General features: G+C 46.6%; 1 protein-coding gene across 1 annotated transcript in view; it reads left to right on the top strand.

The window, feature by feature from the left end:
* The first annotated feature begins 442 nt into the window (after nucleotides 1-442).
* Nucleotides 443-26,624, top strand: part of GPC1 (glypican 1) — a 203,248-nt gene continuing 177,066 nt past the window's right edge. The window contains exon 1 of the mRNA XM_086618360.1: nucleotides 443-599. Coding sequence (XP_086474486.1) covers nucleotides 443-599 — 157 coding nt within the window. The remainder of the gene's footprint in view (nucleotides 600-26,624) is intronic.

The following is a 26,624-nucleotide window of genomic DNA, read 5'->3' as shown; positions in this document are numbered from 1 at the left end:
CCCGCTCCCCGCCCCGCTCGGCCCGGCCCGGCCCGGCCCGCCGGCGCCGCAGCCGGCAGCATCGCGGCGGGACTGCCCGGGGATGCAGCCGCGCTAAGAACAAAAGCCCTCTACGCGGTCACGCTCCGGGGCTTTAAAGCGGCCCGGCCCGGCCAAACTTGGATCTCTGCCCCCTCCGCCGCGCCGCGCCGGCGTCCGGATTAACTCCCCGGCGCCTTCCCCGCACGCCGCGGGCAGCGGCAGCGCCTGAGACCCGGGGTTCCCCCGCCTGCCGCCCTCGCCCGCTGCGCGTCGTCCCGCCGGGGCTGCCCGGGGAGGGGGCGCAGCGCCTCGGAGCCCCCGCCGCCCGGCACCGCGCCGCCCCGGGGACCCCGGCCGCCTCCCCGCCGCGGGACCTTGGCTTTGCCCTTCGCACGGCAGGCGGCGGGGCCAGCGGAGAAGGATGCGTTTCTTCCCGTGGGGATTTTGGCTGCTGTGTGTCGCCTCCGCCCCGGCTCGCGGTGACAGCGGCAGCAAGGCGAGGAGCTGCGCCGAGGTCCGGCAGCTGTATGGGGCCAAGGGCTTCAGCCTCAGCGGCGTGCCCCAGGCCGAGATCTCCGGTGAGTCCCGCGGAGCGCGGTGGGGAGGCGGCCGAAAGTGCGGTGTCCCCCGGGCCGCTGCGATGTGGGGGTTCGCCGAGCGGGGCTCGGCGCGGGGGTGCCGCGGGGCCGGGGTGCGGCCGCGACTTGCCGCCGGAGTTTGACTCGGGTCGTGGGCGGTGAGAAGTCGGACCCGAGAGACTTCCCCGAGGGCCGGGCACCCCCTCTGCCCTCGCACCCCTCGTGGTCACTGCCCGGGCTGGGAGGGGTCTCTCTCCATCAGTGGCGATGCGAGCGAAGGTGTGAGAGAGGGGATCATCGCACCGAGTGTGCAGTGGTGGTTTTCTTTCTTTCTTTTTTTTTTTTTTCATTGTCTCCTTTCTTCTGAGTGCGATTGAAACGGTTTCAGGGTTTTGCTTTAGAAATCGGGATGATCAGACCCGCCAACCCAATGGATTTTGGTGTCCGAGCTGGAAAACGCCACAGGGCTATGAGAGAGAAAAAATGTTTTTTCTTAATCTACTTTTGGGTGGGAAACAAACCTGTAAATGGCATTTGTCAGTCGTTAAAAACAAAGGAGGAGTAAAATGACCCTGTGTCAAGAGTCTAAAGCGTAGAGGAAACCTGAGCAACCTGCATCAGAGTGCGTCCTCTTGCCTTCATTCTGCTTTTGGACAAATCTTGGCTGATTTCCTCCTCTTTGGAGTAAATTACTGAAATATTAAAGAATATTTAAGCTCTGGTTTATGTAGGGTTGTCTTGTGTGTTTGGTTTTTTTTATTTCTTTTTTCCTGAAAGCGTGGGAGAAATATGCTGAGGTATTGGGTTTTTTTTTAATTCTCATCTAAGTTTTGATACACCAACTTGTGACCTATATCCAAGAGCTTTCCCCTCACTTGTGGGAGCTTCCTTCTTCAGACAAAGCATAAAACATGCAGGCGTACGTGCCAAAGCCAACCTACGGGGACATCCCAGTAAAATTGCAGTTTGTAGTTCACATCTAAGCTACAGAATGCCTTATGTTGAATATTTCATTGTGTAGTTTTCCAGGGAAACGGATTCATTATCTGGTCCATGAATGGAAAAGGCAGAACCATATATATGTCTCGTATACGTGAACAAATTAATACTTTCTTTGTCAAGTCGCAACCAAGAGTAAATTTCCAAAATAAAACGATCAGCCCTTGAAGTCAAACAGTGGGGAATTTCAAAATCATGTGGACAGGGCTATTAATAGAATAGTAGTTCAGTTGAGCAAGAAAGTGGCTTTTTATAAATTTGCATCTCATTATTACAAGTGTGAATACATTAGCAATCACGTTTCAAGTGGAAAGTTCTTGGAAGACTAACTGTTTACAGCTACTCGTGGGGATGGCTACAGCATTGTGCGTGGGGCTGGTCCTACAGGGGCAGTCGTTCAGGGTCGCCCGAACTGCCGTTACAGGTAGCGCGTATCACAGGTTAGCAGCGAGTGAAACATCTCGTGCCTGCAAATTGTTGAGGTTCAAAAAGTGACAGATGATGCAAAGATTTCGAGGACGCAAAGATTTCTAGGACCCAGGAGTTTTGTTTCCTGCTGTTTGTTGCTACGAGCGTGTACGCTGGCAGTACAACTGTTAAGCAACTGTAGTTAAAATTGTAGTATCAAACTGGGCATCTCTGGCTGTTACTGTAAACAGGGAAACTCTATAGATAAATGCTATAAAAACTTGAGGAATACCGCACGGAGAGAAACATGAAGTGCTTGGGGGAAGAAGGTTCCACACATAAACCTACTGCTGATATCATTAGCCCGGTATTTAAACAGCTAACGGACTTAACGATTTTCATTGGTAATTATCACGTGTACCTTCTGACTGATTCGGGAATGCCCTTTTCTATGGCTGTAGTACGTACCCAGTACAGTAAAACATTGATAATACATTAGTAGTGATATACATTATACTTTGTTAGAAATGTTTCTAATAAAGTTTCAGCGTTGTGAATCACGTATGCTTTTTAGCGGTTGTGCAAGTTAGTGCAGAAGTTGATGCTAGTTTTGTTGTCTCCAAAAAGAAGAAGAAGAGTCTTCAGACCCTCCTGCAGTATCCCTCCTGCAGTATCCCCACATGTACTGAGTGCAGGATTGTGCAGTTTATAATTCCGCATTTTGTCGAAATACGCAATCATCGCTTAGGGCTGGTTTCAGCAGCATTATTTCATCTTGATGACCATGAGGGTCGTAATCTGTGCAGAGCCTTGTCAGGTTACACCTGGCGCTGACATCTTAAGTGCATACACACCAACTTTTGGCTAAGTTAAGAAATGCTGATGAAGATAGTTCAGTGGTGGCTCCAGTTGGACCTGTGCTGAGGTTTCCTGATGGTGGCTTTCAACGTGTTGTCAGAGAGGTTCAAGAGCTACCCCAAGAACCACAGTTTTGTCTTATTTCTGAGCCCTCTGGAGGCAAAAGCCCTTCACTTTCTCCCTCTCCAAGGAGATCTTGCTGTTCCTTCTCTTTCCATTGCTTGCCCTGAAGCAAAGGGGAAAACTCATTTCTTAGCCCCACGGCCTCGTCCCCGAAGCGGTGCTGCCGTGCGAGGCTGACCTTGCTCCTGTCTGCTTTGAACTGGCTCCAGGTGCTGCTTGGTGTGTATTGCTGTCACACCAGCCCAGCACCAGGAGCCAAACCACATGCTGCTTGCACCCCCAGAACTTGACTTCAAAAGGAGTTTAGTAAGCTCCCATGATGTAGGCTCTGACTCAGACTGAGATGGCTGTGTTTATGTTGGGTTTAGAACATTTATTGCACACTTTACACCTTCTAATCTGTATTCTTTGTTATGATTTAAGAGGATTATGAGTAATACAAAGTGTCCACAGCTCGCCAGAAGGTAGTCCCTGCTTATGACTGCACAGATCAGTTAGAGAAGCAGTCACACAGTTATTAGTTGGCTAATAGATAAGCATCTGATGGAGGGATAGACTCCTGGCTTACCAGATTTCTCATGAACCACGTAGACAGAGGTTCCTGGTTTCTTGCTAATGTTGTACAATGCCTTTAACATGTCTAAGCACTTTAAATGTGTCAGGTGCTGTTATTAAGTGTGTTTAGGGAACACGCAAGGTGTTATATCTCGCTACTTTGAAGTCAATGGCAAAACTCCCGAACATGAAAGAAGCGTCTGCTTGTATTAGTAATCCCGACAGACAGATGTGCACCCAGAGTCTCCAGTGAAGATCTGCCTAGAAGGAAGTTTCTAACGCTGGGGGAAATGCTCCTTACTCCTTGGGTTTGGGGAAGTTAGGACACTTGCTTCCATAAGACATACTAAAGCAAAGTTTTCCTGTGTTGAGAGTGTTTTTGGAGAGTGTTCCTGCTCGCGGCTGGATGGCCTGCACCCCCTTTCTGTGATTGCTACAAAATGTGGGAAAACAGTTTGAGACCTTCCAGTTCTTCTGTTTCTTCTCGAGTCTTCTGCAGGTAGCAAGTCTCAGTTCCTACTTTCTCATGTTCTTCCTACTCAGACACCATAACCCCATCGTGGGTCTCCTACTCTAGTGTCTGAGGGAACGAGGTGCCCTGGTCTAGGTGCACTTCTTAGTTCCTGTGCTGATCTTCTTGGGCTCACGGCATCGTTTGTGATGGAAGAGAGCGAGGCTGTGGCAGATGATACTATGCTTTGTGGAGGACATCCAGCTTTCTCTGCTGACTTGATGGAGCATTTTAGGATTACTGATGTTGCATGGGAGACTGCTCCACAGTGTCTCAAGCAGAGATAGTTCTCTCATGTACTGGAGAGGATTTGAGAGTTGTGATTTGATGTGGATGTGCTTGGCTCACTGTTTGGGCTAGGCTTTTGCTTTGGTTTGTTTATTGACGAGATTAATCCTTCTTAGACTTGGCTTGTTGGTAGGTTGAGCGTGTTGGCACGAATGATGGGTGTAACGCAGAGAAAGAAGAGGGAAGGCACAGAGTAAAGCCAGCAGGACTTTGCCAGGCCGTATTGCTGCCCATCCAGTCACATATCTCACACGTATGCTTCCCTGATTCCTTAGCTGAAAGAAGTCAGAACAATTTTTTTTAATCCTTTGGTGCTTTTGGGCTGCATGATTTGATTTCCTAATAAAATGTTGTCAAAGTATGTGTTAGAGCTGTTTGGAGGAGTGTTAGCTAAGGAGAAAACAGGTCTGGCTACAAAATGAGACTTGAGGCTCTTGGAGTATGAAGAGAGTAATGAAACCCAGTAGTGGAGGGCGATTTAACTTCTGGCAGTTGCAGTACAGAAGCCATAAACGCAAAGATGGGCAAACCCGTGTCTGTGATATGAAAAGCAAAATCTGGGGCTCCTCCACTCTCAAAGAAAGATCTTTACCCCTTTATCAAAAGGGGACGCTCCGTTGCTCCAGTGCTTTTTGAGGTTTTTGTGTTTGGTTTGTAGTTACTCAAGACAGATGGGATTTCTCAAGGTCAGCTGCTATATGGTGAACTCCCGACTGCAATATCAACCCATTTACACTAATGAATTTGTTAGGGGCAAACTGGAGTGGCCTCTGCAGCCTGCTTGGTTCCGAGTCTCGCTCCTGGTGAGGCAACGCACGGGCAGTTGTGCCTTTCCCTCCATCTGGCAAGTACGTGGGTGCGAACGTCGGCCAGCCCTGAGCTGTGTAACTCCACTTCTTTTTAAGTTAAACCATGAAAGATTCTACGTGTGCTTTACACGTCGTGATGCTGTGCTGATTTGTGGCTGCAGAACGTTGACGCCAAACCATTATGACGAGGAGATTTCTGGAGAAAAGGGGGCGCCCTCTAGCGGCCGGCTGCGGCGCCCGTGGCTACCGGAGCGCCTGGGATCTGGGAAGCTCTGTGCTTGGATGTTCCGTAGAGTTTTGTGGTGTTGACGTTATTTTTAAGAGAATCTGCCTTTCTGTCGCTGTGATACGGATGACTAAGCTCTCACCACGTAATTATCCTTATCAGCTGTGTCTGACAAAACTATTTCAACAGCTGCTTTTGTTGGTGAAGCAAAAGCCTGGTATTTGCTTTTCAAAAAAGTTTACGTGCATGTGTAGCTGGAGACGCCCACCATCACCACCCTGTGAAACTGTAGAGCTCACCTCATCTCTCCTTTCCCTATTCTTGCCCTGCAAGTGCCCCACTTTGTTTAAGAACACATGTCAGTCAATCTCTGGATACCCCGGCTGGGTTTGGTAGGAGATGTGTGGCTTTTGGCAGGGATTGTGAAACAGTTGGTTTAATGTTCTATTTCTCTCAGTACAATTGTCTGACATTGAGGGGACTGGATAGATGTATTCCTCTGGGTAATTTCAATAAGTGTGTTTTTACTTAACCAAAGGCAAGGAGGGAGCTGCTAACTTGATTACCAAAAATGCATACCTAGAGCCAGAGGTTTTATTTTCCTCACAGGTCACAACAATGATGGCTGAAAACAGAAGCCATGGAGCACCTGAGCAGGGCAGCAACTGAGCACAGGCTCTGCGCCCTACCCACCGCTGCCCATCGAACTGGGGGGGGGAGTTAAGTATCATCTATTTATATTGCAGCATCAAGTTGCATTAGGCACAGTATGGAAAGTGGAGGCAGGATAAAAGGATGGCCCCAGCCTCAGAGAGCTGTCGGTCTGAGCAATAATCCTGACCCTGCTGTCTGCAGTAGCCTCAGCACTCTGTCGTAGGGCTGGTGCTGCGGTTTTGGTCTCCTGGCAGCAGCTCGGGTGCTCCTGTTGCTTGTTTTGTGGGATTGTGGAAGTGAGGAGCAGGTGGCTGGAAAGGCAACTGGCAGGTGTCACTCGCGTAGGGAGAACTTTGGCAATTCTGACTGGGAATTTTTTGGGAAAACCAGGGAAATAGACATCTCAATTCTGTGAAATCCGTAGGCTTCCTTGGAGGAAACAGCTTTAATTTCTGTTTGCTGCCCTGGCCCCTGCTGAGCGCAACAGATTTCTATATATTGGGTTGCTGTCTTTGTCCCATGAGGTGCTTTTGTGTACATCTAGTAGACAAGTAGCCTTACGGAGGGGGCAGCGCCAAGACAGCGTGCTCTTCTGACGTATGCTTGGTCCTGCCGGCTCTGCGGGGCACACGTTGCCTTCAAATGCGATCGCTTGCCTTCCCGTGAGAGGGAAATCAGCAAGCAGCTTCCGAGGTGGTCTGTGCACGTGTCGCTCCTGCTCAGAGAAGCAGTAACAAAAGCCCTGCAGAGAGTTGTCCTTGGAGAGGCATCTTGTCCTGCAGTGGCAGGGTCTCTCCTGCCAGAGCTCCCCGGCTGGCTGCGCTGGGCAGCTGCTGCCTGTGACAGCAGGGCTTGGCTCCAGCCACCTTTGGTACATGCAGAGGTCCTCCTGTGTCCCTCAGCTTTTCCTGTGGAAGAGCGTCTCCTTTGTCAAGAGTTAATTCCGAAAAGAGTTGGATGTGCTGCTTCTGGTTGCATGACAGGGAAGCTGGGGAGGATGCTTGACGCTGACTTTCATCTGCCCTTTTTGAACTTTCTGCACAGGTTGAGTCTTTCTGAAAATCTTAAGCGAGTCCCTCCTTGTTTCCACCTGTACAAGTTAGGTCAGAGTTGGGCCATCTTTTTCAATGCTTCTCTGAATACATCCTACCAGGCACAGCTGTGAGAAGGAAGGAGAGGTTCAGCAGGCAGCTGGGTGGGACAGACACGCCACCTGCTTGGGTGGTGGCCTGGAGCAAGTATGTACTGAGTCTCCTTATCTCTAAATCTTTGGAAAAAGGCACGTTCTTGCTTTGCTGTCTGTGCAACAAGGATGGACAGTGTCTTCCTGATGGCTGTGCAGATAACTGCTCCATCATAATGGGGACAGATCTAGGGAAGGGAGACCCTAAAGCGTGCAAGAACTCTCCTAGCAGTTGCTTGAAGATTATTCCATCATGTTTTGTAGTTCGTTTGCACAAAGCTGCTGTAGCTGCCATTGCATTAGGACATTTCTCTTCAAAGTTACCAAAAATAAATAAAATTCAAAATTCTGTGAAAGCGGAAAATTTCCTTTTTTCCCCTCTTAGCGGTGAAGGACAGACTGCCCTCTCCTGTGATGTCTGTATACCCTGACACTGTGTTGCTCAGAATATATTACACACACGACAGGTGAAACCTGTCTTTAAGTAACATTTGATTCCCAGGGAGTCAGGTTACCTCTGTTGCCAGATTGTTCTGCAAAAAATAATGAAGCTTTAGACTGCAGACACTTAAAATGCTTGTCTATACATGACAGAGCTGTGAGCTGGGTCGGTCACTTCTACCCAGTACTGTGTTCCTATTTGGAATTCTTTAGAGATGGAAAACTTTTTTTTTCCCCTTTCTTACAGTTTGAATAAGCAGACTGTGACGCGACAGTTGTTCACAACGCTGCAGCTCTGAGTTTTAGAAAATACATTAATCACAATTGTGTTGACCGTATAGGGATTATAAAACTAATTTAATTTTTTGTGCCTTTTCATATACAGTGCAGCATGAATCAAATGTACAGAATTACCCAGCTGTTATGAACTCCTATGCTAGCAACACAAGTAAAACATTTTTTTTTTTAAATTGCCATGCGTTCTTCTGAAGTATTAAAAAAAGAAGAAAACAACAACAAAAAAGTTTTACTGTGGTTTCAGGCAGCAACACGATAGTACTTATGCAGACAGTCAATCTGTTATATGACTAAAATGCAAATGCTCTATGACAAATAGTTTTGGCTTGCAAAAAATTGGTGTTTTATAGGATTATAAAACTATACTGTATAATTTACTTGGAGTGTTTCCACTAGTTTTACCCAAGTCTCTTGCCTTTTAGCTGGAGCAGACAGGCATATTTCTAAAACGCTAATATTGTAGAAATTCTTTTAGTTGTAAATTTTGTTCATAAATAAAATAAAAGCACTGTCAGAAATTAAGATTAATTTTACATATTTTTTTAATACAGATAATAAGAGGCTACTTCAGTCTCTTCTGCTCTCAGTCCATGTTGTAGCAGTAAAGTTTGCAGTGATTTGATTGTGCAGTTGATTCTGAAGCGAGGCCCAAGCATAGAGTGGGTCTTGTACGAGTGGCAGAGCAGGGCTGTTGTATTCGCACCCGTTGTCTGTTCCTGCCGTCTCCCCTGGTCGGCCGAATGGTGGAAATTGGATGCCATAATTATCATGTGGGTCTGGGTCCTAGTCCCATCTCGGTGCAGATTTTCGTCATGAAGCTGGAAAAGCCACTTCACTTGGCTCTTTTCAGCAGTTTCCTCTGTCATAAACACTAAATTGGAATGAGAGAGCTTGAATAACTCCTGGGAAGTTTGGTTTATTAAACTCTAGTCCCTAGATGTAAGAGTCCCTTCAAAGAGCAGTGGTCTTTTCCCCTGATGCAGTTGCTTGCTGTGCACAGCTGCATGAGTTTGAAACAGTTGTATAACCAGTTTAGATTTTAGAAACATCTGTTTGGCTTTGTGACAGAATACCAAACAAGCCCTGCAAAAAAAAAGAAATATCCCTCTCGTTCCCCTTTCGTTTGTGGGAGGTCTTATAGAGTCTTCTGTGTTGAGGGAGAAGGAGGCTGGTGTTTTTATTAAAGAGACTCTCTAAGGCCAAACTGTAGCTGGAGACTCATCTGCTGTGAATTTGAGGAAGGGCTGCACAATAGTGGGAACCCGTGGGTAGCAGTCCCATTGACTCAGCCACAGGCTCCCCAGGGCCCGTGCCCCATCCTGTCTGGTGGTGGTGGGATGTAGCAACCTCCCGACTGCTTGTGCTTTGGGGGGTTGGTGCGGAGGAGAGATTGGGAAGTGCCTGGGAAGGTCAGAGAGGCGTTCCAGCTTGGTCCAGCGTTAGGCATGCGGTGCGCTGGGGTCCTGCTCTTTGCTTCTCTCTCCATGAAGTTTCCCAGCCACTCCTTGCTGTATCAGTCTGTTCTGCGCCCAAAATACAAGTTTTGCAGGCGCGTGGTGGATATACACTGGGCTTGTGATGGATGAGAGCACTGTTTGTCCAGGTGCCCTGTGCTCACAAACACGCACTACTGGACGAGTCATCTATTGGGTATGATGTGATACCTGTCCTTTGGTGTAGCGCGCACCTTTGCAGTGCATAAGGAGTCCTTGGTATGGCTTTTAATGTATCCCTGAATGGAGCAATGACTCATCCCAGTTCAAACCAGGGCTCCGTTGCTTCACTTTCAGTGTTGGTATAAAGGTGTCATTGGCTTCCAGACCAATTTTGTGTTTGAAAGGGATGGAGTATATAGCTGTGCAGTTTTGGAAAGCTGACTGCTGCTGGTGTATGAAATAATGCTATAAGAGAGATTACGGTTTATTGCCAAGAAACTGGAAGCAGCTCGTCGGTTTTATATATTTATGTATGTGCATGTGTTCCTGCATGGGAGGCGGTAGCTCTGGAAAGGGAATTCTGACAAGCAGCTCTTGAGCTCGTCCTCTGGGGAGATGTAGACTGGACCACCCTCAGCTTCAGCTGGAGGAGGGGACGTGGCCTGTTTCAGGCCTCTCCTTGGTGCTGCCGGTTCAGTGCCAGCTGCGGAGGGGCTGCTCCCAGGGCAGCTTGCTTGTGCCACCGTCCCTGTGGGACGAGTCTTCCCTGCCTGAGCTCAGGTGTGCAGCAACCTCCCGAGATGAAGGTGAGCAGTTACACGTCAGAAACAAGCATGGCTCTACATATAACTGGTTGTCCCATCCTGGACAGCATCAAGGAGGATGGTTTGTTTTGCTGTATTCAACGCTCTTCAGTCGTGGGATCACTTAAAGCCCCAAATGTCTCCATGCCATGCAGATGCTGTTCGTACCAGGATGGCAGCCTGTTGCAAAGTGGACTGATTTTGCTGCTCTGTTGGGACAGTACTTGCAGGGGAACCCTAAAACAAATGTTGACAGCACTTTTGCAGGACTAATTTAAATGAAATTTTCATTGGTAAATCTTCACAGATGCTAGCAAAATAGAAATAAGCAAAGCTTAAGCTGTGACTTTGCTCTTGTTAAAATAAACACGGAGCAAATACCTTTTGATACAGGGCACATTTCAACTGTAAACCCGGAAAGAAAGCCACTGTGTTTAAATGCAGTATCGTTTCTCCCACTATCCTGGGTCAGCTGTCTGGGGGCTTGAGTTTTGTCTTAGTAAGTAACACTGCTGCTACTGTTTGTGTGGCACTGAAGCGATCTCCGATCACGCTCATAAAATTAAATATTTTTCACTGTTACCAATACACCCTGTAACAGGGTTTAGGACTTAAATTCCTAAATATATCTGCTGATGTACGTATATCTAGCAACATGGTGTCTTGTGTTATACCACTATCACTGATGTATTTCGAGCATGTTACGTCACTCGGGCTGACCTGGCTATCCTTTTTGTCAGCTAGGAAAAAGATGTGAGATTTTCCTTTCCAATATTCCTTACGGGAACAGCGGTTGCTGTTTGCTGCATGTGCTGAGACCCCTGCAACAGCAAACTTCCAAAAGTGGTGTGAAAAAACAACATTCCTGTGTTGTTTTGTAAACCGAGGGGTGCAGGGTTTGTGTAGTTAGAAGGTGTAAATATACAATCATTGAATAAAGGAAATTAACTATTTGCAGGCTGCTTTCAAAAAGAAAAAAAAAGCGTGGAGTGCCTTGTACCCTTCTGTTCAGTGATTTGTGAGACTGCATCTGGAGCATGATGGCCAATTTTGGGCTACCTGTAGCGGAAAGGAATGGCGATACTGGGGCAGGTCTGGCACAGGCCACCAAGATGATCAGGGTGGTAGAGTGTGTGATGGACAAGGGGAAGCTGTGAAATCTGGGTTTGTTCAGCATTGAGAAGCCATGTTTAGAAGAAAGAAGTGTGCACGGGAGCAGGATGGGAGGTGGTGGACACAAGTTGGAACTGGGGAAATTCTCATTTCATACATGAGTAATGCTTGTATTTTTTGAAGTTATTTGTTAGTTTGTGAAATATGACATCGAGTGAAATCAAAGAGGAGAAGCAATGTTCTCCTACATGAGTAAAAAACCTGCGCTGGTACTCCAGAGATGTGAGTTCAGTTTTCTGCTCTGGCACACATGTCTGGCATGACCTTGGGCAAGTTGCTTAATCTGTCTGTATCTCCAATCCCCATCTGTGCATTACTGTCTTTAAATTATAATATCTTGTTTTTGTAATTTGTCTTTAAATTATAAAGTCTTGGAGTACTAAGTCTCACTATTTCTCTATATTTCACTATACAGTACTTAGCACAATGGGACCATAAATCTTCATCAGTCCTGTGATACATGAATAATAAACAGTAGCAGCATAATTTAGGGCCACATTCTGCCTCTGTTCTCATGATGTATAAAGACGGGAGGTTTTGTTGATTAAAATGCTGTGCTGTTCAACCTAACGAAGATTCATGGGCTTTACTGAACAGACTTTTACGAGCCTGTTGTTGGCTCTTTTGGTTTGTTGGCTCTTTATTTTGTCTCATCATTACTCATTGATTGCAGGTATCTAAACAATTTGCTTGGCAGATCAGGGAATAATAAATTCCTTTAATCTGTATCTCTTTCAGTTTAATTATTGTTAACTCATTACTTAATGTTTAGTTCAATGGATAATGAACTCTGTTCACTGTATGGTGGAAAAAGAGTTGGACTACAGAGAGAGAACTGGATTCTCCGGTTCTTTTGAAGATACAAACCAAAACTGCAGAGTCACTGAACATTTAACTCTAGATTAGATTGAAGGTTACCAGTAGGTGTACCACTGTTACCTTTGTAGGCTTGAATATAGGTTGTCATTGTTTTGTTTTGTTCCATGCCTGATGTTGAATTACATTTGTTGCTTTAATTTTAGACAGTTAAGAAACTGCTGATTACTGTGCAGACAGCTATTTTCGTCTTGATTTTATAAGGCAGTGTCTAATAAAATCCTACGTAGTACAATCCTAATTATTACAGACAGACTTTACATTTGTGACTGTGGTTAATATTTACTGTGTTAAACTACTTCCTGCACCGTTTAATAGTGTGTTCAGACCTTCCCATTTCATCTACAGCCAGGGGAATAAATGCTCCATTTGCTCAGGGGTGCTGTGATCTCTAGTGCCATGCTGCTGAGCATGGGGGTTGTGCTTGGAGATTACCCGTTAATCTCTTGTTTCTTCATTCTGTAATTTTTGTCATCTTTTCATCATAGAAGAGTGAGTGAACCCTCCATAGCAGGTGTTGGCTGTCACACCACATCGTGCCAGGGGCAGCTTCTGAGGGGGTGGTGGTGCTGAGGAGGCTGTCACCAACCCAAGAGAGTACCCACAGGTCAAGGTCAACCCCCATCGCTTCACTTTCACGTCAGCAGCTCTGTTCAGCCCCTGAGGCCAACATCCACGGTGTGGCATATAACAGAAACTAGAATACACCAGTATATTTTTAAACACCTCTGTTATGTATGTTAAGCTTTATTCCCAAGACTGAGGAAAGCTACACACCAGAAGTTAGAGGAGACTAATGTACCAGGGAGGGGAGCAGGACACATGGAGTCACTCTAAAAATGAACAGCAGATTGTTCATCCATTGCTGCCTGCTCTTACACCCCGGCAGGCTGGCTTCACGCGTGCCTCTCTCAGTTCTGCAGCTATTCACACAGGAATTTGAAAGAGAGTAAAAATACTACCAAGATATTCCCCCTCTCACCAAGGCTGGGACTCTGGAGCGGACCATGAAGCCTGCAAACACAGTTGCCCTTGGTAGAAATGTAATTTTCCTATCAGGGTGTTATCAGCTTTTTCAGCTAGAATGAAGGAAAGAGAATAGAGATTTTGGTGAGAAACCATGCTGAATGGCTTCTGAGGGTTTGGCACCATGTCACAGGAAGGTTGAGTATGGCTATATGTCAAAGATGGGTGTTGAAACGTTTATTACGTGCTTGCTACTGTATTCTGCTCAGTCTTCAGGAGAAGACAGTTCACAGCGCCCTTTTTATCTGAGCGTTCTCAGCAGAAATTTAAGGCAATGCACTTTGTTGCACAATAAACAAGGAGAGAGGTCCTGGGTGCTCTAGAATACTAAGCTGCCACTCTGGAGATGTTTTTCCACTCCTGGGGAAGGAGTTACTCTTTGCACAGTGTCCCCCACAAAAGCCCTCTTAATGTGAATGACATTACCCACATTTGTAGAAAGAGAAAACAACGCTTGCCAAATTTGCAAATCACAGTTGTGTTTCTGTCAGCTTTGGCAGTTACATGGCTTCTGGTAACGCTAATGAAGGCAATCTGCTTTTAATTTAAAATCCTCCCTGAAGAAAAAAAATAGCTGGCAGTTGAGGGATTCGGTAGTGTCCTTGTGTGAAACTTCTCCTTCCTTATTTTCTATGGTTTGCTTTAGCTGAGGAGAAACTGTTAATTAAAAAATATTCCTAAAGTAGCCAAATATGCAGGAATGTACTTATGCAACAACTACCTGTACCAGTTCTGCTGCAAATCACTTCTTTGTTTTCATTTGATGAGCAATTCTATTTAACCAAATAAAAATACTGCTTACCTTGCACTTAACTCAGCATGTTTGGTGCTTCCCATATGATTGAGGGACTTGAGGATGGCAGGTTTTGTTTAGATGACTTTCTTGATTCAGCAAGGCCAAGGTGGTCAAGCATCATGAGGAAGGGAGAACACCCAGAGAAGGACTCTGCCTGTGGAGCAATTCCTCCTGGCTGGGACGGGCAGGTGCGGAGCACCAAAGGCTGCAGGCTCTCCCGAAAGGCTTGTGCCTCCTGTGGGCACAGGAGAGGGAGATGGAGAAGAGAGGGAAGACAGCATTGCTCAGGCCACACTGGAGTGCAGTTTCCTGGAGGGTTTTTTTCCTTAGTTGAGAAGGTGCTGGACCAAGTTGTGGATCCATTCAGCATAATTTTGTGCTTTGCACAATGGTAAATAGTCTATGCTTGGAGAGGAGTGTAAGGAAAGTGTGTCTGAGTGTAGAACATGCACTTGTACAGTGATGCCGATGTCCTGCAGCAGAACCGTCCACAAATGTTCCAAGTGCCCGTGTGTCATGGTTGCTAGCTTCAGTCCTCCCCTGAATCCCTTTTGGAAGTTGAGAGCAGCTGCAGGCAGGAGCTACAGCAGGATATTCTGCCTTTTTCAGCTGTGCAGAGCTTAGGACACCTTGCAGGTGTAGGAATTTGAAGGTTGGGCAGGGGATGTCGGAAGACTTCTTAGCAAGCGTAAAGCCATCGTACAGGCTGGTCAACAACTGTAGAAATCCTAGTACAGTATTTTCACAGGTCCCATTTGACAAAGCACTGTCAGCTGCTGCCTGTCTGCCAGCATCTGGAGCCGTAGAAATTATTTTACATTTTGGTTCCTGTTGGTTTTTGGTGCTTTTTTTTTAAAGCACATAGACAAAGAATTGTCTCTTTAGTCCCAGGAGAACAAAAGTAAGATCCGTAGAGTTGTCTTGAGCTACTCCATAACTAGGGTATATATGCTTCAAAAGCATTTACAGTGCCAGATGGTGAATGCATTTTGCACTTTATTGGATTGTAGTGACTTCTTCAGCACTGCATTTCATGTGTGCAGGAAGGAGGAGTGTGGTTTGTTTCACAAATAATTCACAATGATTTGAAATGTGTTAGTTCCTTTTTTTCATTACAAATCAAGTACGGCCAAAGCTCTTATGCCTGTAGCTTATAAGCCCTTCATACTAACACCTGTTTTGAAAGGGATGGGGAGCTGATGAAGGTGCTGATTCAGTCTGAGATACAGTATTTCTAGCCTTTGCTATAAGAAATTATTACTATAATAGCTGGAGCAGTTTTTTCTACCTAAAATTTGGATGTCTAACGGGAGTCCTGACGGTTCTGGTGCCAATGGAGCAGCAGCTGGTACAGAGGGCCGTAGCTAAAGCAGTCTTCCAACAGCTGAAAAGCTGGGCACAGCCTTTCAGGGCTGCACAAGCAGCGCGCTGTGCTCGACGGCACTGACTCCACTTTCCCATCTGCTTTAAGGCTGTACCAGAGGGATGAAATTCTGGTCTCATTGCCTCCTCCGGGAGGATTTATCTTGGAATTTTGAAACCTAACCTCCTGCTCCATCCCTAAATTTAAATCCATAGCTTCTGACTGAAGACCGAACCATATGTCAGTGAAGCACTGGGGCACAGCCGTCCCCTGTGTATTTATGATCTACTGTTGCATTAGGAGTTTGCTGTAGAAACAGGAGCCAGGAGACGAACCAGCATGGCGAGAGGCATCGTATGGGATGGGCACTTGGGCTGCTGGTACACTGCCCTGCGCAGGGGCACGCGGTTAGCCTCCTCGGTGCTTGGCAGGCGGGGAGTGGTGGAATGATGGTTGATGCCTAATCTGAAGGTCACCTGAGGTAATCCAAAAGCGCTGTGCTGTTCCATGGAAGTGCCATGGTCCAAAGCCTTGCTGCACAAAGTAAGTCACTTAAACAGAAAGCTCCCCAGACTGCAGGCCAGTTGCATCTTCCCCGGTGACCTTGGGGAGGGGGCGAATAATCTAACAGATGGAGAAAATGTATTCTCGTGATTAGTGGGTGATGGGCTCCTCCTCAGCAGAGGAGGTCTGTTTTTTTAATTAATTAGCTGTTTAATAGGTCTGTGCAGTGGCATGCCTAGCTAACGTGCAGTTACTATGAATACGCATCCAAATGGTAGTAATGGGTGCAGATGGCAGTAATTACCCACACTCATTTCTGCAGTAATCACACATGCAACATATCAAGTTGGGCATAAAAATTGGTGTGCGTTGGGCAATTTGTTTTCTTCCCTTTGTTGTGTATGAATGTGCTTGTGTGACCATCCTCTGTATACCCAGATTCCCTGGACTTGCTGCTTGGCTGTGCCCACCAAGCTGAGATGAGGCTTTAGATTTCAACATGTGCACAAAGAACTCAGGTGAAGATGACTATAACTTATGTTTTCTTTGTAGCATCCTGCATTCAGTGCTTTGTATTGTGGATTTTGCCTGATGACGATGAAGAAGCAGGGCTCTAGGGCTTCTGAGGGTTTTGTGTATGTCTCTATCTGGTTGGCCTTCACAGGGCAGCTGGTTCTTGTTCTCACAGCCAGGGCTGGGAGTGGTGAGTCAGGGGCTTCGGTGCCCTGCAGTTGCCTTGTAGGAACATAAGAAATGTCTGACTAGGTCACACCACGGTCTGTCTAGCCCTGCAAGCCCTGTCTGATAGTGTTAGCAGAAGATGGTATTTAGGAACAGAACATGGCTGTGGCACCTTTCTGAAGTCTCTCACTTTGTACTCCCCAACACCGACAATTTCTGAAGAGGGGATGTCAGGGGCACATCCCTGCCCAGTCCTTTACGCACCTTTTATCCATGAGTCTGTCTAATCTCTTTTCAAACCTGCTGGATGTTGTCTGCCTCCGCAAACTACCATGGCAGCAATGGCAGCAAGCTCCGTAAGTTCACCTCCCACTATGTAAAGAAGCATTTTCTTTTGTCTGTTTTAAATTGGCAAAGCACTTGAGCTTGCATGGCTGCTCTTCACCGCGATCATCTGGCCAGAGGAATCCATAAAACGGCTTTTATTAATAAGTCCAAATGCTAAGGAGGAGTTGTATTGAAAAGACAATTCAAGGTTTGGGGAAGTGGTCTCACCTTCTTTTCCCCAGGGGATGCCCAGGGGAAGGAGACAACGTCGGATACTTGTAGTGGTGCAGCTTTAGAAAGCTGCTTGGAGTGACTTGAGGACCTGGGAGATCCTGGTTGGCAACAGGAGTGGGTGCTGCCAAAACCTCTTCTTGCTTCCACGCCAAATAGGGCTTGGCTGAATTGGATGATGGGCTCCCTTCGAGCCTAGTGACTGAGGAGCTGCTTATCCACGAGGCTGAATTCTAATTTAGGAGATGACAAAGACAATTTAGGGGAAGTACATGTCAGAAAGCATTTCTGGGATTGCTAAGCACTGCTCCAGGTATAAGCACTGAACACCATCTGCTCTGGGATAGCTCAGCACGGAGGAGAGAAAGCTCTGGAAACTGCTGTCGCTCCGTGCATCGCAGATCCAGAAGGAAGCCAAGACTGGAGAGCTCGGCTGCTGCCCTTCACCCTGGAGGTGGTGGCGGCGGTGGGGTGTGTGCAGGTACCTGCATTGCAGACTGCTTTGGGCAAAAGGCTCTGTCAGAATGAAAGACCTGGGGATAATTCATGTGTCTGCGCTTCTTTGCGGAGTGGCATTAATCTTTGTGTCAGGAGACTGCCGCTTTGTCTCCTGGGGTTAAATCTTGAAGGTTCGTGATGGCAGTTAAAAAGCTGGGGGTACAAAGGGAAGTTTAAAGAAGCCTTGTAAGAGAAATTCATGTCAGGGAGTGAATAATCTGAAGACTCTGTGCAGTGTAATGGAGAGCCGATCTCGGGCTGATGACTTCAACGTAGTCAGTAGTGCAGAAAAGAACTGTAAGTACTTCCAAATCCTATGGCTGTCCTTCCTTTCTACAGCAAAAACATCTCTCTTGTGTTCAGATTTTTTCAGACTTTTTTGTCTTTCTCTTAGTAGATATGGGCCCTGTTAAATATTTACTTTTCAACTAACGTTTTCTCTATCTGGTTAATTTGTTTTGGGACAATATTTCTTGTTTTTTTGATTCTTGTTTTGTTAGGCTGCTGGATAAAGCCTTCCTTTTTTGACAGCCTTTTAACTCGTTCTTTAAAGCTCTTCTTTGATGTCAGCTCAGAAACACAGATTTTGTTCTTATCGCTTTTCCCTGTCAGTTTAAAACCAGTTATAAGCACCACGAACTATTAAAAACAATCTAAGCTAACCTCTCAAGTGACAGATATTCAGGGCCTATCTCTTATTTTCAGGACTCTGTATAGCACAGACTTTAGTTTTGAGGAAACAAGAAAGGCAAAAAATTGTTTTGTAAAATTGATCTGGACCAGGCAGAGCAGCGGGATGTCCCAGTGAGTTTAATATACCGAGAAGCAAACTATCCATGCAGTTGTGCCTATCCTGAATTTCTATTTTCCACACTAATATAGTTGATCCTGTGTTGATAATTGAGTTACCTGAATTCATTCCTTCTTCAGCAAGAAGGAGTATCGGTCTGGCAGGTTAATTCATAAGCATGTGGAGTTGGAAGGGACAGCTGGGTCTTGAAAACCGTCCCCTGATATCCCAGGCAGCCTACACACATGGAGGTCTGCTGAACCACGTCCACGTGTCCCCAGGCACGCTAGCCGTGAAATGCTGCAGAGGCCAGTAATGGTGAGGTGGCAGGTGAGATCAAAAGCATCACTAGTATTGCAGAACCTGCTAGAAAAGAAACTGTAAAGAAGAGCTCCCCAAGCTTTTCGTCTCATGAAGGAAGATAGGAACTTTATGCTTCTCTTAATGGCCCATCTCTACCTCTCCATGGGGCAGAAGTGTATGTTGGCATGACCTAAGTGAGTCTGACCTTGGCCTTCTCATTGTAATCTACCTTGGAAACTTGTGGGCACAAGTTCTCCCATTCAGGTCAGGACAGGCTGTCTGCAGTAGATTCTCAGTGCTTTGGGAGTCAGGTGAGAATTGGAGTATTAAAGGATTCTTGGTGCCTGTGAACCTTAGTAAAATAGTCAGCTGTTTCCAGACTTTTGTCCATCAGATGTCGCCGTGCCTGCCAGGTCCCGAAGCTGTCTGTCTAGCGAGGAGAACTGGTAGAAGCATCTTGGAGTGGAGGACAAAAGGGCCAAGCATAGCACTGAGAAAAGGAAACCAGCTATTAAAACTGCTAGTAGAAAACTTGGATGTCTCCTTCAAAATAGTTTTTCTCTCTTCTGCAGCCAACTCTGACATGGTAATGCAAGAGGCTGGTGGGAGACAAAAAAAAGGAACCCACTGCCACCTTCTACTAACTAGGTGAAATAATTAAGAAATGCCTTACCTTCACCTTTTTCAATGCTATCGTATTTTAAGTTTTAAAAGAGGATTTTTTTCAATATGTAATTATTTTTAAGTAAATATGATTTTACGTATTTTTGAACTGGTGGTGTACAGTTATCTGGCATTGCTTAGAGGTCCGTGATGTGCTAGGGAAGCTGTGTTTCTCTAGGAGTTCACTGCTCAGAGGTGCTTCTGTAGCTGTGGACAGCCGCAGCTGGGCTGAACTTGGCTGGTTCAGGGCTCTGGCAGGACAAAATAGTGCCTTTTAACTCTATCAGATTGAGTTTCCCCATATCCAGACTTTCAATAAGTGGAGTTTGTAGCTTTACCTTCAGAAGATCTGCCAAGCTCTTTCGCTCCTGCCTTTTTGGTCTGAATTAACCATTTTCCTATGGGCAATTTCCTCATACTCTTTTTCCACAGCTTCCTGACAGTCCTTCACAGACATCTGCAAAAGCTGGAGCGTTTGTTTGCAGTAACATAAATGTTTGAGTTACCAAATCCCATGGGACCTTTCATCCTTTCTACTGAAAGAGGGAATACTTTGTAAGGCCACTTCTTCATCTCTGAGTCTATATTATCCCCTGATGGCATGTAACGTTTCCTGGTGGTTTGCCTGTGCTGCCGTATTCCAGCTTGGTTCCCGTGGTCAGATTTTACAAAGCACTTGGCACCCAGCACCTCTCAGGAGGAATGGGATGCTCCCAGCAGCATCGCTGGATGAGGCTGCAGAAGCGGGAGCGATGAGGCTGGGTGACTCTGACCGAAGCGCCGTTGCCGAAGCTTTCCCCCGTGGCCCATGTTTTGGTCTCAGCTGTCGTTCTCAGCTGCTTGTGGACACAGACAGCTGCTGTTGTCTCAGCGTGTGCTTTGCTTTGTTTTGTTTCAATCTGCCCGCCTCGTTGATGTGCCTGAATCGAAGCTGAGCTCTTTGAAGATCCAACCACTTGTTTAGATCCTTACGGGAGTACTTTTGAAAGTCTGGCCCTTAGCCTCTAAAAATCTTTGATTACAAACTCACACGAGATCGGAGAATGATGTGTCTCCGCATGGTTTTTCTCCCTCCTCCCTTGCATTTAGCTGAGCGTTGGGATATCTGGTGTTTGCTACATCAGAGGGCTTATCTATAATTCATCAGGGAAAGCTCGCTACCTTGCCCAATCTGGGAGTTACAGTACCTTTTAAAAAGCGCTTCTGAGATGCAATCTGATCCTAGGTCCTAACCTCTGCGGGAGCTCTCAAGGCTGGCTGTCACCACTGTAGCCTCTGCTTTCACTTTGTTTACATAAACACCAGCCTCTTGCAAAGAAACCAGAAGTCTAAACAAATTGGAGCAGCTTCCTGCGTGTCCAGATCACAGCTTACAGGGCTTCCCAAACCAGCCGTCTGCCCGGGTTCCTCTCCTTTCAGTTCTGCAGCATATGGTAATGCCCCGTGAGGGCTGCCCGCGGTGCGCAAGGACGGACTGTGAAGACCTTTCATCAGGATTGACAAGGTGAAAATCTGACTTGTCACACGCAGAGGTCAGAGTTCTGAGTTGTACTGAATTTAGTCGTGAGGAAAGGATAGGCACTAGTGGTTCTGGAGCCAGAAAGCTTCTCTCTGCAGCAGAGACATGCAGCCAGGGTTTTACAGCTTCCCTGGTAACTCTGAGCAGAGCACAACCTCAGTTGTCATGTTTCTGATGTGTCCTCTTGCACCTCTGTCAGCCGTCGAGGCTTGGGCCAGGTGGGAGCTTCGGTGCTCAGAACAGATGGGAAAGAGCAACTGGGCTGGAGCCTCAGGACTTGTCAGTTGGCCAAGCTGCAGCTGCCGGCATGCGAAGGATTTTAAGAGTGGGATTTTCAAAACCACCTGTGTTGACTGAACTGTTTCCGTTGAAACTCCTCTTGTCTTCACTGGAAACTGTTGGGCTGGGAACGAGTGCTCCTGTAATGCTGGTCCAACAGGTACCTGTGTCCAGTCACCTGGACCTAACTCGCAGCCCACTGACTGATCTTGCCTCATCCCATCCTTTGAAAAGCTGCCTGTTCCTTAAAACCAAGGCTGGGGCTGTGTGCCACCTGCCTGAGGGTGTCTCGCCAGCGGCAGAGCCTGGCTTCAGGGGGGCTGGTGGAGTGGCTTTGCTTAGTCAGGTGGGGAGGCACGGTTTGTGCCTCGGCACCTGCGAGGGATCTGGTGTGCAGGATCTGCCCGTGCCCAGGGCTCCTGTCTCTAAAGATGCGTGGTGGAAAGAGCTGGGATGTGATTTCACGCTTGTGGAAGGGGAAGTGAGCAGTAGGAGGCTGGGGAAGGGGAAGGAGTGTGAAATCTTGGCCAAACAAGAACTGATCTTTACATACTGCCAGGGATGGTGCCCTGGTGCACGGAGGAGAAAGGCTCTCTGTGCATTTGGGTCTGTGCACTGGGAGAGGGGAGCAGGTTAGCATACATGTGTGTGCAGGCAGGGCTGGTTTGAGTACATGTGTGTCCCCGAAGTGCATTTCCTCTGCCCAGTTCATCAGTGACAGAGAAAAAAAAAAAAAAAAAAGCAGTTCAGTACATGTGTCTGCCAGCAAGGGCCTCCGTGTGATCAAGCCTTTGTGGTATGCAGCATTCAGCAGCTGCACAGCCGCCTCTCTCCTGGACGAGATGCAGGCATCACCAGGAATTTCTTTTGTGCTTGGGAGAGCCACACTAGGGCTGCTGGTCATAGAATCATAGAATGATTTGGGTTGGAAGGGACCTTAAAGATCATCTAGTTCCAACCTCCCTGCCATGGGCAGGGACACCTTCCACTAGGTTGCTCAAAACCTCCTCCAACCTGGCCTTGAACACTTCCAGGGATGGTCATTTCCTTCCTTCAGTGTTTGGCTCTGTGGCACACACCTACCCTGCCATAGGGACAGAAGGCTGGAAAGTGAGCTGAAGTGCCACCTTTGGAATGCATGTATGGAATCAGACATCAGCAACGGGAGGAGAGCCGAAGAGAAGGGATAACCCAACAGAGCAAACATCTGCGTGGCTTGGCTGTCCCTGCCTCTCACGGACACCAAATGCAGGTGATTGAGGAAGAAGGGTGAGAATATTGTGATTGTTTGCCCTAGAATGCTCTCCCAAATTTGAGAGATCTGTGGCTTCAGATACCTAAGCGTTTAACAGCCTTTTTGGACTTTCTCTTTAGGACTGTGAAATGAATATCACGTAGTGTATTAAGAAAGTTCCAAGCACCTTTTCTATACTACATCAGGATAGAGAAACGCAGCACATGATTTCCTGCACAAATTCTTTCATCCTGTTACAGAGTAAGTAGATGAAGAGGTCTGCCCATCTAAAATATCAGATCCCATTTTGTCAAACTGGGTGCAGGAAATCACAGTGTAGTTCACATACTCTTCTTCAATGTCAAGTCTCCTTGAATTTCATTCCTTCCAAGAGATAAATGCGTTGCAGAAAAGCTCGGCTATTTCTGTATTGGTGAGTGCTGCAGGGTGGGTGCTGGCTGCCCGCAGCCTGATGGGGCTCAGGCAGTGCAATTACCCCTGGCAGAAGCAATCCTCAGGCTCAGGAGAGTCTGTGTTCATGGCTTTTAAGGGACCTCATCATGTGCCTTCCTGCTTAAATGGAAAGCGTTAAATGGTCTTCTGTAGCCTAAAGGGGGAAATAAGGATAGTCTCTTCAGGGCACCTTTGCCGCATGCTGACTGTGCGACTTTATTACAATTCACATCTTTCATTGAGGAAATAGTCTGCCTGGTACGCTGTCGTTTTGCCCCGTTGCCTGCAATTACGATTTCTTCATTTGCTTTCTGCTGTTGAGACTCCAGTTTCTTGGAATTATTCCTCGTCTAATGACTTCCATTGCTAATTTAGGTCTAAGTGATCCCTGGACAGCCACAACCATAAATGCGTGTAGGTGGCTGGGCGATTTGTTAGGGCTCTGCCTCTAGGAGATGCTCAGTTTCAGTACTTTTACAAAGTATTTTAAATAGTTATCATCTGGTTTATGTCCGCGTTATAAAGCAATCCCGAAGTATTGCTTTTTTCATTTTTAAGTCTAAACTTGTTGATTTCTATTAGCAGTTCCAGTTTTCTGGCCTACCTAAAACATTCCTGTAGGGATGAGCCAGGCTCCGCGAGCAGAGCCGGTTGTGCCCTGCGCGGTGCGAGCTGCCCACGGGAGCACGCTCGCCTTTCGGCCACGTAGACCTGACGTATGGACCCAAGTGACAAACGTCCTTCGCGCTTGCTCTCCTGCCTGGCGCAGCTGCTGTGGCAGGCTGGGGACTTGGTCCTCCAGACACCCCTGGAAAGCCTGGTAAAGACTTGTCCTTTGTTGATACTATTTTCACTTTTTGGTCCTCAGCAGTCAGCACGCACATAACCTTCAAAATCTGTCATCGTTATGCAGTTGAATTGGCTAAATATTTCCTTGTTGGAGGTTCATGCATGGATCTGGGCTGCCTGTCTTTAATAGTTTAGGAAAACATGGAGAAACTTCACTGGGAGGTAATTTAAAAATTAAGCATTTAGGAAATGTGCACCGTCCAGAGCTAACAATTTTATCTGGAGACGTTTGGGCAATGTTTTGCAGGCTCATTAGGACCTCTGTTCCCACAGGTCATTAAAATATCTGCTGTCTTCTGCCTTGATAAGGTATTTGTTTCCTCCTGTTCCTCCAGGTCCTAAAACAGAGAAAGGGGTGTTTTTAGTGACCAGCAATAAGGATGAACTGGTCATAGCTGGTAAAATAAGATCCCACCTCACTTACCTAAGCATGCTACAGGATGTAATTGCACCTATGGAAGGAAGGAACTCGTGTTGTTAAACTTTCAAACCTACCATCATGAGTTAAATGGTATTTTTCACTCTATCATTGCCACTGCTTCTTTGCCGTGTTGGAAGCTCAGCACATTGGGACATATGAATGTTTTATATATGCATTATATATATCTCCTCATCAACTTTTCCATCTGCGAAGCATATCCTAAGAGGCTTCAGAACAGCCCCTCAAATAAATTATCAGCAAAGCATTTACTTTCCTGTTTTGTGGTTGGGGAAATCAAGTTGCTATGAAGTGGAATGATTTGCTCAAGGTTGCTTTGAGAGCTCAGTGTTCAGAATTATGTTTCCTAATTTCCTCGATTTTCATTAATATGGTTTCACTCTTTACTGTGTTCTCAAGCTTTGTGAGTTTCTACAGATAAAATCAAGTGACTCAGGATGGTCAAAGATATGCGATTGATTTAACTAGGCTAAGAATTTTAGGGCAGATTTAGATTAGATATAAGGAAGAAATTTTTCACTCAGAGGGTGGTGAGGCACTGGAACAGGTTGCCCAGAGAAGTTGTAGATGCCCCATCCCTGGAAGTGTTCAAGGCCAGGCTGGATGAGGCTTTGAGCAACCTGGTGTAGTGGAGGGTGTCCCTGCCCATGGCAGGGGGGTTGGAACTAAATGATCTTTGAGGTCCCTTCCAACCCAAACCATTCTATGATTCTAAGAATAAAATGAGACTGTATCTGTTAAATAGACACCACAAAAACGTGATTTCTCTTTCCTCTTGCACAAGTGCAGCTTTAGGCTTGTTTTTAATCTTGCTTTGTCTCAGGACGGCAGTGTGGTTCACACTGGCCGTGTCCCACTACACCAGAAAGGAAAGGTTTGCTGACTGAATCCAGCTGTTCCCAAGCTGCAGACCCAGCCTGGCCATGATGTTCAGGGATGCCATAAAGAGCCCAGACATGAAACCTGTGCTACAGATGAACAGGCCAGAGTGCTAAATAACTGACGTTGTACAGTTACATTGGTGGTGGTTACGGTGGTGCTATTTATTGTTAAGTGAGAACTTGTGAGTTTTTTGTGATTTATAGTTTAGCATGACATTTACTTAATTTTTATAGTCTTTAACGCAGAGCATGAATAGACCCAATGATTTTTTGCTGACAACATCATCAGAATCTAGGCTGTGTTGCTGGCCAGGGTTAGGACACTGGCAGAGCCAGAGTGTTTTGTCAGTAAAGCCTTTCCAGGCTGGAAGTAGCAAAGGCAGCGTGAGAGCCTGAGACACGCACGGCTGTTCAGCTTGGGCATCATCAGCTCTCTGGGGCAGGTGGCTGTAGCGTTTTTTTTTGTGTCAGACACCTCTTCTAGCTGTGGCTTGGCTAAACCACAAGCACTCTCAACTGTGCTGGGGTGTTCGTTGCTCTGGGGAAACGCCTTTGAAAGCTACGTTGTGCAGATGACCCGTAGAAAGTCTCCAGCGTAGCAAAGTGGTGGAGGGCTTGCAGTGTGCCGAACTGTGTCAAGCGAGTGGGTGCATCTCTTCCAAACCTACCATGTAGCTATGGTGTCTCCGGTTGCTTTGTGTTGTTCGTGCAAGGAGAGGAGTGGGGCCAGTGGGTGGGAAGGGAGGGCTGCGGGTAAAGGGTTGTATTTCCCATCGATACCGTATTGTGCGTGGCACACGTTAAAGCTGCAGTCTGAAGCTTGGCTGCCAGCCTCCTGGTGACCTACTGCCTGAACTAAAGGCAAGTTATGTCTCTCTGCTTCTCCTGGACAGGTGGCTTTGTACGAGGCTTGCAGCTCTCCATCTGCGGTGGAGAGAAGTGTTGGGAACGGTGGCAAAAACTGCACGTGCAGCCTGTAGAGAAAGGAGGGGGACAAAGGTCCTTGTCAGACTCACATAATCTGCAATTCAGTTACCCTCGAATTACAGACAAAGAGATAATATACTACATTTTTCTAGAGCGTGAGAAAAGCAGATCTTATATCAACACAAATGCTCAATTTGTCATGTTTCTTAATGGGATATCCCCTTCAGTGTAGCCTAGTCATTGAGTTGGTTCCAGCTGCTGAACCAGCACTTTATGAAATATCCTTTTTAAAAAAAAAAAAACAAACACAAACCCCAAACACAAAGCTGCATGTTTCCATACATTCATATATCCACTCTAATGTTTTTTAAATGGACCTCCAGGGCAGCACCTTGGTGGAAAAACATCTGCTTTTACACATGGACCTCTCTCATGGTGATAGCCATATAAAATACATGGGGTAGCAGGTCCTTCTAATAATGAGAGAAGCTCTAAACCCCAAAAGAGACAAGCTGCTGGGTGTTTGGGGGAATGAATCGAGTGTAAACTGAAGCATCGGTGTAAGAGCTCGTAGGTTTTAAGGCCAGGAAGATAGTCCTTGTTTCAAACTGTGGACTGTGTC

This window comes from Tauraco erythrolophus, chromosome 11, assembly GCF_009769465.1.
Source record: "Tauraco erythrolophus isolate bTauEry1 chromosome 11, bTauEry1.pri, whole genome shotgun sequence".
NCBI classification, from domain to species: Eukaryota; Metazoa; Chordata; class Aves; order Musophagiformes; family Musophagidae; genus Tauraco; species Tauraco erythrolophus.
The sequence above is the reverse complement of the archived record's forward strand: the minus strand, read 5'-3'. Positions and strand labels throughout refer to the sequence as shown.